Raw genomic sequence first — 10839 nt, forward strand, 5'->3', positions numbered from 1 at the left:
TGGAAGGAGATGTATTATCTATGTGACAAAGTCAGTTGCAAGTTACAAGAAACCATAGGTAAACTACTATAAACAGTCTAGATTCTGCTTTTCTGTAATGTAATATAAACTCAAAGCTTACTCATCACCCCAGGACAATGGCCATGTTAGATGAGTTCTACACAATACCCAGCATGTACTCAGCACTAGGAAATAATACATTTACAACTTAAGGAGAAAAACGGAGGCTTGCTTCACAGTGGTTTAATATGAACAGAGTTGAATATGACATTGTCTGACAGAAGAATGAACAATTTGCTGAATAAAAGCCCCAAGTCAGGATATATACACAGAAGAAATGGGGCCTCAGAGTCTCAGCACTTGTGAACAATGAAAGGAGAAATCTTTAAAAAAAAAAATCTGTAACAGAGGATACAAATCAAAAGGCAGCAAGGACACCGACACTGGCGAGGTGGGAAAGGGGCTACTCAGCTACCAGCATGGGCTCAGCAGCTAGAGAGCTAATCTATCTCAAGGATCTTCAACACTGAGGTGGGTTCCAAGTCCCCTGTCAAAATCTAACCCTGATCTCTCTGACCAGGGTCACACCAGACTCAGCAATCCTTTTCCCCAAGGACCTATAGAAAAAACACAAATCCTTCCATGACAGGGAGTCTAAGCCAAGAGTCCCAACTTACAACTGGTACCAGAGTTAACTTGTTCTCATCCCACCACTTGGACAGACAGCAGGTCCCAGCAAACAAACCACCACCTCCCAAACAACAGCGTAGGGCATTTGCCAGCCTCAAGAAGCGACTTTAGCCTCTAAGATTTGGGAAAATCTACACCTAGCTGCTAGCCTATTTCAATTTCTGGGGACAACACTGGAGTTCAACAGGAAACAAGTCCAGGCAGCTCAATAAGCCTGTGAGCAAGCTGGGGAAGGCAGCAGCAGACAACTCTTGCTCCTGAGCCCCATTCAACAGCTCAAAAGTGCTTAGGAGAAACGAGAAAGTGGTGTGTGTGTGTGTGTGTGTGTGTGTGTGTGTGCACATGCTTCTGCCCTTGGGGCAGCACGAAATGACATGGGAAAGGAGGAATGAATGGAAGGAGGAAAGTGATGTTGCTCTTCCTTACCATCAAGAGGAACCTAAATCATGACCCCCTCCCACCATTCAGAAAGTCACCTGGCAGTGATAAGTTGCTCTTGTCCCTCAAAACCCACAAAGCTAACCCACAAAGGAACAAGGGCTTGAGGAGAGAGAACTGCTGGCCCATACTGACTCATTAGCTAGTGAGCAAAATATAGACAGCCAGAGTAGGGAGCCATAAAAGGATAGGGGCTAGGCAATAGGAGCACCCTACTACCCTATGGCTTTTTTTGACTTTGCAGTAACCATGACGATGGGCCCAGAAAACCCATACATCCTGCTCTACACATTGAACTGCTTAAACTCTAGGATTGCTGCCATGAAAAACAACAGGGGAGAGGAAAAACAAACAAACAAAAAACTGCTGAGAAAACTGGGAGTAGGCCTAGAAAAAAATAAGTTTTGGGTTTCTACCACCTTCCCCAAAAAGAAAATTTTTCATGCAGGTAGGAAAAGCAGGGATTCTCCCTATTCAGTGTTCCTGGTTAAACCTAAGAATAAGAAAAAGGCCCTAGACTTGCAGCATAAGTAATATATCCCAGTGCCTCACCAGCACAACCCCCCTCCCCCCAAATTAGCCTTCTGGTATAGTTAAAATGCCCAAGAAATTGCCTTCCAGTCCAATCCCTCCCCCACCCCAACCCCAAGCAAAGAACATCTGCCTGTGGTTTCCCACCTCTCTTCAGAGAAGAGATACTAGCAGAGCGCCCACACGGTGTAGTCTGGTACCAAGGGCACAATGCAGGACGGTCTATCAAGCCAGGGGATGGGTAGCCAACTTCAGATCAAAAAGAGAGAGAGGCTTAGTGTAAAAACCAATGTCATTTCAGCAGGAAAAGTAGAGGGCAAGTGGTGAGAGGGACTCCTACTGGCGCACCTTCCCAGGGACGTAGTTCCTATCAATTGCCTCCTCCTGCAGGAACATGTGTAGACAGCGTTCATTCTGAGCCAGTGGGTGCCCAGCAATTCTATAAAGAGACCAGAGTGGTTATCAGTAGTATCTAGGATCAGAGAGATTTGGCAGGGGAATAGGAATGTGAAGAGGGGAGAAAGGTTTGAGCCTCTAGAGGACAACAGTAGGGTATGGCCTAAACTGTAAGAAAGAAGGGAAATGGAACAGAAGGACAAGGTAGGGAAATTCCTAGTTAAAAGGGTTAACATGCATTATACTCTCAGGCCTTGGCATACAGGATCTGAATTCACAGGAATGGAGTTTTACCATCTCCAGTTTGCCCACTATATCATATTACCATTACAAAAGGACAAAGTAGACAAAAAAAAATATAAGAACATCATGATGGGCTGGGAGTATAATAGTTTAGAGGTAGAGTGCTTGACTAGCACATGCAAGGCTGTGGAGTCAATCCCCGGCAAAAAGGGAAAGAACCAAGTATGGAATGAAGGAGGACAGGGAGGAGAGAGAAAAATGGGGAAGGGAGGGTGTTAAAGAAACATTTCATAATGGCAAAAGCAGTATGCAAAGCAGCCAAGAATTTGGCTTACTTGTTAATAAACTGTTCGAGGCCTTGCCTCCTTTCTTCAATGAAAGACTCCTCAAAGATCCCTTCATCTCCTCGGAAAGGGAGCTGCCGCTTCAAGGCTTTCCCAGGCAGTGGTGGTACTACGATCTGCAGTCAAATAGCAGCCCAGTTGGAGAGGGCAAGAAAGAAGAAAGCAAATGAGATGGTAAAATGTCTTCTCCCTCTTCCTCCATCCCTCCTTCCTTCTTTCCCTCCCTCCTTCCCTGTTTTCCTCCCTCCCTTTCCATAGCTTCAAACTGTCTAAGTAGCCAAGGATGCCCTTAAACTTCTGATCCTTCTGCCTCCACCTGCTAAGTAAAGGGTATTTCTCAGCTCTTTTATGCTTGGGATCTACAATGCCCCAGGTCCAGCTAAGATCTTAGAACAGTAAGCATGGCTCATATGAATCCAACTTGATTTCTGTGGAAGGACAGAGTTACTATCTCAATGAAGGAAATAAACTTCAAGTACTCTTCACTTTCTTTAATAATCCTGTACCATCCAAGCATTTAGCTTTTCTTGATACAGCTTTGCACTTATAGATGCTTACTAACTTTACAAAAAAAACCCAAAATAATAGTTGAAAATATTGTTCATGGGGCTGAGGAGAGGGCTCATCTGGTAAAAGCATTGGCTGCACACGCATGAGAACTTGAATGTGGACTCCAGGACACAAACAAAAGTCCAGCTGGGAGTGGAAGGCAGAGACAGGAGAATCACTAGAGATTGCTGGCCCAGCTCCAGATTCAGTGAGAAACCCTGTCTAGAAGGTATGAAGCAGAGAGATAGAGCAGGCAGGATACATAACCTGCTCTTCTGGCCTGTGTGTGACCTCACACCATATAATACATGCACACGCAAGCGCGCACACACACACACACTTTTATAAATAATAAGTCCTAAACTTATCTCTTTCAAGTTTCAAAGGGTATCCCCCCAGAACCAGTATATTGGGAATGAGTCCATAAGAATGTGTTCCCCCTTATTACCCAATTCAAGATTTTTACAGGCTGTGATCTTACACCCAAACCTATAGAGATCTCCTCCTCCAATGGTACTAATTAGGAGATGAGCTGTACCTTACTATCTCGCTCCAGTTCATTTTTCAGCCACTCAAAGTCACTATAGCGTCGCCGTACACAGGATTCTTTCAGCTTGAAGATGGGTAGGTTTGTCTACAGGGAAGGAAGAATGAAAAGAAGCCAAGTGCTGTGGCATGTAATTTTAACACTTAGGAGGCTGAGTCAGGAGGATCAGCAGTCAGTGTAGGGCCAACCTATACCATCTAGGGAATTCCAGATCAGCTGGGCCTACATGGTGAGACCCTATCTCAAATGTAAAAAAAAAAAAAAACAAACTGAAAACAGGCAATAAGTTCTGTTCAACCTGTGGGGATCATCTGTCAGAAACAGTAGTTCCTATGGGACTAAGGATATCTCTCAGTGGAAGAGGACTTCCCTAGTCTGTATAAACACCTGGCTTTGACTCCCAGCAAAAAAGAAAAAGTGCTCCTATAGACTACATAGCTAAAATTCTTCCAAAACACTACCAGGTGAATATTAACCCTCACCATACCCAATCATATCACAATTGGGGATCAGAAGTCCCTTGCTGGGGCTACTCAGTAGTAGAGCACTTACCAACATGCTCAAGGCTCTTGGTTCCTCCCCACAAATGCACAAATAAAATCTTTTGCTACTTAAAATTTATCTTACAGAGAAGACTCTCAGTCGTGTTATAATGTACGTTATAGTGGTAAATCACGAATTATTTGGGCTCAGATTGGTTTCCCACCCCCACTTCAGACCCATGCATGTTTTGTCTCAAAGTGTCCTCCAAGGCCCCCCCCCCCCGTTTAGGGTTGTGCTCCCCTTCCCTACCTCTGTGATATGGAAGAAAAAGAATAACAAAACACCCCAACAGTAAAAACAGTCATTGAGAACTAGAAGGTAAATTATTTCCAACAGATGTGTATCCTGATATAATAATGCCTGCAGTTACAGAGACAAAGTTTGGAGCTAAGAAGATAGATGGACTATCCAGAGACTACCCCACCCAGGGATCCATCCCATAATCAGCCACCAAACCCAGACACTATTGCATATGCCAGCAAGATTTTTCTGAAGGGACCCTGTTATAGCTGTCTCGTATGAGGCTATGACAGTGCCTGGCAATCACAGAAGTGGATGCTCACAGTCAGCTATTGGATGGAACACAGGGCCCCCAATGGAGGAGCTAGAGAAAGTACCCAAGGAGCTGAAGGGGTCTGCAACCCTATAGGTGGAACAACAATATGAACTAACCAGTACCCCACCAGAGCTTGTGTCTCTAGCTGCATATGTAGCAGAAAATGGCCTAGTCGGCCATCACTGGGAAGAGAGGTCCCTTGGTATTGCAAACTTTATATGCCCCAGTACAGGGGAACGCCAGGGCCAAGAAGTGGGAGTGGGTGGGTAGGGGAGCAGGAAGGAAGGGAACTTTTGGGATAGCATTTGAAATGTATATAAAGAAAATATATAATATATATATATACATATATATATATGTATATATATATATATATATATATATATATATATGTGTATGTATAAAACAAAATGCCTGCAGTGGGAAAGAAAAGCTAAAGTTCAGCCATGGGAAGAAAGCTCAATCAGGAACTCCAGCTAACTGCCTACCTTCCCTAGCTGTTTTCTACTGGAGGTTATGGATCCCTGACTTGAGGTTACCTTTCTGTTGCTATTTGTTCTTTTACTTGGAAGCCTCCTCTGAAAGAACATTCTGCTCTGTCTGAGACTGTCTGTCTGGCGAACTCCAGCTGGCTTCCTGAAAGGCACTTCCCCAGTCAAGTTCTGCTGGATATGTTGAGTGCCTGACTTGACAATGTTTTGCTATCTGTCCTTTGCTATTTATTATTTTACTCTGGCTTGCCATATACTGAAACTTACTCATTCAAAATCAATAGTATGGTTATTGCAGATCATTCTCTAGACCTCTAAGACATTCTACCTTTGCCTTCCTATTCCAAACTTTTCTTTTCTATTCTATACATCCTAGTTCAATGCAAACGTCATTCAGAAAATCTTTCCTGATAATAGCAGCCGGGTACATTGTGGTCTACCTCCCCTCTGATCCCTTCTGCATTTATATTTTTCTTGAGACCTTGTCTCTATCCTAAGCTGGCTTCAAACTCCCTATGTAGCTGAGGATACCTTTGAACATTTTGTCTTCTTGCCTCCTTATGAAATTACAGTAGTGTACTATTACACCCAGTTCATGAAGTACTGGGAGTCAAGCCCCAGAGCTTTATACATGCTAGGTAAGTATTTAGCAAATACAGCCACTTTCCCATTTATAAGGGTTTTGTTATGTAGCAGAGGATGACCTTGAACTCAATCCTTTCACCTCTACAGTTTATAAAGTGTCACATCACTAGGTTTTCTTTATTCATCCTGTTTGTTGTCTTATGTGACTAAATTATGATCTTAAGATCAACATTTTACTATAATGCTACATGTCAGTATTTTCACCTGTTTCACCCTTTAAGCATTTCCATTGGATGTTTTTATTTTAAAGGATGCTATACTGTCAGCACATTTTGTGTGTTATTTTCTTTTCAAGAATGTCATCATTTCTCAAATAAATAAACCCAGATTCACGATAAAAAAAAAAATCAACCACCTGACTATGTGAGGTGGTGGTGTATCCCTTTAATCCCAGAACATGAGAGGCAGAAGTGGGCAGATCTCTGTGAGTTTGAGGCCAAGCCACTACACAGAGTTCTAGACCAGCCAGAACAGTATAGTTGACATACTACTGTCATAAAAAAAAAAAATCAACAACCATGACAAGTTTTGCTTCTCCCAAAATATAAATTATCAATATTCAATTACTAAATAGAAACCCTATATATCTAGTTACCCCTTTCCTAAAACCTGCAGAATGAACAGCCACTATAAAAGTTGGTTCTCTGTAACATAATCATTCCTACATCTTAATCACTAAGATGACTCCTCAGGCTCTGGTGGAAAGAGGACCTTATAACAAAAGCCCAAATCTTCGTTCCCGTCTACAAATTCTAAATGAAAATGGTCAAATACATCTATTAATCTAGACTATATTTCTTCCCAGCCAATTCAAAGCAATATGTAAATAGAAAAAAAAGAAAGAAAGAAAAAAAATGAAACTACCTCTTTCTTCTCTACACGATTGCCTCTTGGCAAGAAAGGAGTATCTTGGAGTGCTGGTAGAGCCTCACATGATCCTTACTATATCAACTCTTACAGTCCCCAAGTCTTGAAATCTCCTCCTCAGCCAAATAACAGACCATTGTCATTAGCTCCAACTTTACCCAAAATCTTTAAGGTCCAAGAAATATCAATGGTTGAAAAAAGTCTAATATAAATACATTTTGTCATTTAAACAATTCTTAAAATGGAGAGGGAGAATCAGGCTTTCTTTAGGATGTGGCCCACTGTATGTCCACAATGCTGCAGTGAATGGTCCCATACCTGAAGTATATGAGCAAAACAAATTGGACTGGATGCTTTTGCTTTGTTTTTAAAGAAGACTCAAAGTTGAAGAGATAGGGAGGTAGAGATGGATCAGAAAGGAATTAGGGGGGAATGTAGGTATGAATATGGTCATGATACATTGTATGAAATTCTCAAAGAACAAAAGCATTTTTAAAAAAGGAATAAACAAGTGATCAAACATGATGACTAAGACCTGTAATGCCAGTACTTGAGAAGTAGAAATCGGAGGATCAGTAACTGAAAGTCACTCTCAGCTACACAGTGAGTTTTAGGACAACCTAGGCTACACAAAACTTAGAAAGGAACAAAAGAAAAGAAAAAATAAGAAACTGGAGGCTGATCAGAAGAATGGGCAAGTAACGGTGACAACTAAGTTTGATTCCTACAAAACCACATGATAGGAAAGAACCAAGTCCTTCAAGTTGTCCTCTGACGTGCTCTGTAAACCTTCCTCTGGACACAAAATGAATACAAATGTAATTTCAAAAAACGTGAAGAGGCTGGAGAGATGACTCAGTGCTTGAGAGCACTTACAGAGGACCATGGTTCAATTCCCAGCACCCACATGGCAGCTCACCACTATCTCTAACTCCAGTTCCAGGATGTATATGATTCAAACACATGTTTGAGCAAAACACTAAATAGATATAAGACAAATAAACCTTTTTTAAGTTTTTGATTTTAAAAAGAAACTGGAAACTTTCTTGAAAGGAAAGCCTCTGGTAATGCCATTTAGAGACTGTTCATACAGTATACTAACTGAATTTTATACTATGTGCATGTATTAACTGTTATTAACTGTTTAAAATTCATCCATTATAGAAAAATTTATCAGAATCCCCTAAGAGGAAAAAAGACATTTAGGATCATAGGATTATAGATTTGCACTAGTATTTACTAAAGATATTGTGTTCCCTAAACAGTAGAAACATAACTAGTGAAAATAAAGTAAAAGGAGAAAGAAAACACAAAATTCAAGTCCACATTGAAATGTCCATATGTACAATGACGTGAGGCCATCATTGCACCTCTCCAGACTCCTCAGGCAGGTAGGATCCATTCCTGAATAAAATTAAAGAGAATAGCTTCATCAATATTTATTAAAAGGAGCTGAAGGGGTAGGATCAATGAGGAGTATGTGTCCAGCATGCATGAAGCCTGAATTAAATTTCCAGGATCAGAAAAATAAATACAAATGACAAATGATTTTAGTACCTTTCTAAACACTAGAGTTCAATAAAACAGCCAAAGCCTCCAATCAACTCAAACCCACAGAATAAAGAAGCACCAAGAACTCCATCAATATTATATAACTGGAACTGTGGAAGAGACTGAGGAAAATGCTGAGGATACGGGGGTGACGCACACCTTTAGTCCCAGCACTTGGAAATCAGGTGCAGGTGGATCTGAGTTCCAGGAAAGCCTAATCTACAGAGTGAGTTCCAGGACAGCCAGAGCTACACAGAGAAACCCTGTCTCAAAGCAAAACAAAGTCTCAGTGTACATTTTGCATACTAAGTTTTGCAACTAAAGTTTTAACAAAGTCATGGAAAGAACATGGACTTTGGAGTCAGAGAGTTGGTTTCAAATCCAGACGTCTTATACATTACACGTACTTGGGGAAATTACAGAAACTGCATGCTTTCCTGATTTCTGTTTTTGAAAAAAGGTATACAAAAAAATAAAACCTAGGTGGGCAAAGTGACACATGCCTTTAATCCTAGCATGTGGGAGGCAGAGGCTGGTGGACTTCTGAGTTTGAGGCCAGCCTGGTCTACAAAGCAAGTTCTAGGACAGCCAGGGCTACACAGAGAAACTTGGTATCAGAAAAAAAAAATTTTTTTTAAAGAAACTAAAACCAAGTTTGGGGCTTGGCCCATAGTAGGGACTAGTTGGATGGTCTCTGTTATCAGAATTCCTAGAGAACTATTTCCTTACTAATCCCTAAGGTTCTTATGCACCTAGACAAGGTGAACAGAACCCTAGAGGCACTCTTTACACTGAACAAGTTAGACTTAGGGTCCCTTGAGTAGTCAAGCCTCCCTCCATGATCACCTCTCTTCTCTCAGTTTGAAGAAGGTAAATCCCATCCTTCTCGAAAGAGAACATTTCAAATAGTCTAGCCTCCATAAAACAGTTGTGCCTCATGCTGTGATCACTTTCTGCCCCCTCTCAATTTAGAGGGTGCCATTGCTCCGTAAGATTGTCAGGCACAGGCAGAACAAACATTCTTAATTCAATTCATCTTTAAAAAAAAATGAGAACTTCATATGACTCATAGATCTTCAAAGCTATTCAAAAGGGATACTGTTCGAAAAGAATATCCTGGATCTCTAACCTGAGAAGAAAACACAAGTAAAAAAGAAAAAAATGGTTCTTAAATTTTTTTAAACTGTACCATTTCAACTGGGCAAAAAAAAAAAAATACCTGTGAACCATGTACTCTATCTTGCACTGTGGACTAAGCACTGTGGACTAAAAGAATAAAGTCCCCTGGGGTGCAGACTAGAAGAAGCCATTCCTGGAGCCCTTCTGAAATGTCATGTATTAAAGTAACTACAGATTAGGGGAAGACAAGGCAAATGCTGCCTTTCTCAAAAACCCTAAGTGAGCGCCAATAAAACCTGAAGTCACCATTCTGGATACTTCACATCTAAAGGCTCAGCAGAGGATGGGAGCAGCAGCTGACAATCCCCCAATCCCAGTGCAGGGCCGGGTTTCACGTGAGACATGACATTGTGGTACCTAAGAAACTTAAGCATAAAACAGTTCTCTCTTGCAGATGTCAATCTTACACAAGTCAGCAAAGCATTCTGTCTCCAAATTGCTTTTCCACTGCTCCCATAAGCCCACTGTCTCCCTTTCCTTCACTCACTCTTGCCTTAAACTAAAGGTTTTGCTTAACTCCATCATCCCAGAGAAATCTTATTAGGAAGAAGCTGAGCCCTCCTGCCCTCCCCCCTTTGGAATGGCTTCCCATAACCTAGTTTAGTTATAGAACCCAGCGATACATCGCCTTGGCTTTCCATCCCCCAGCCTTCTTCCATCCTCCCCTCCCGTCCTGTCAATCATGTTCTAGTCTACTTGAATTCCTCCCTAATCTTTGTCCATCGTCCACACCCTGTCCAGCCATGCCTCACTTCTTCCTTGTGAGTACTTGTTTTCCTTCATCCCCGCCCCAAGTCCCCTCTGGACTTTTCTGTACCCTCGGGCCACAGCTGAGTCTGCAGCCTCCTCTCCAAACCTTCCAAGCCCTAACCCTCACATGACCCCTCCAAGGCGGCCCGCCGTTAGTCGTCCCCATGCCCCCTCCCCTCCCGCTCCGTCCTCCCTCAGCTGTCTCCCTCACCCCGTGACTCACCCGCATGCGAACCTCATAGGTGGTGAAGCGCGCGCGGCCCACGCCCACCGTCTGTGGATTAAAGATGTCTATCTCCAGGAAGTTACTAGGCGGCCCGTAAGCGTCGGTCAGGTCTTGGGGCTTCGAGTTAAGGCGCCTAGTGTCAGCCACTGCCGTGTCCGACATCTTTCCGAAGAAGAGCCCGGTACCGGCGAAGGGGGTGGGGGACAGAGGCCTGAGGCAAGAGCGCGCACAGCCCCTCCCGCTTGCAAAATAACCAGCCAACCCCCAGACGGCGGCGGCGCGCACGCGCGCAC

General features: G+C 42.6%; 1 protein-coding gene across 2 annotated transcripts; it reads right to left on the reverse strand.

Moving 5' to 3' along the window:
* Nucleotides 1-228: 228 nt before the first annotated feature.
* Snx12 (sorting nexin 12) lies at nt 229-10839 on the reverse strand. Of its 2 annotated transcripts, none has more exons than XM_021153542.1 (5): nt 10544-10839; nt 3730-3825; nt 2634-2758; nt 2008-2098; nt 229-617 (listed from the first exon to the last, which is right to left on the reverse strand). In XM_021153542.1, exons 1-5 carry the CDS (start codon nt 10706-10708, stop codon nt 594-596), a joined length of 501 nt encoding a protein of 166 aa, XP_021009201.1. In that variant the 5' UTR covers nt 10709-10839; the 3' UTR covers nt 229-593. The 2 variants fall into 2 exon arrangements, with proteins under 2 accessions (XP_021009201.1, XP_021009202.1); XM_021153543.2 differs by having other exon boundaries at nt 229-1908; nt 10544-10825.

Source organism: Mus caroli, chromosome X (genome assembly GCF_900094665.2).
Source record: "Mus caroli chromosome X, CAROLI_EIJ_v1.1, whole genome shotgun sequence".
Lineage (NCBI taxonomy): Eukaryota > Metazoa > Chordata > Mammalia > Rodentia > Muridae > Mus > Mus caroli.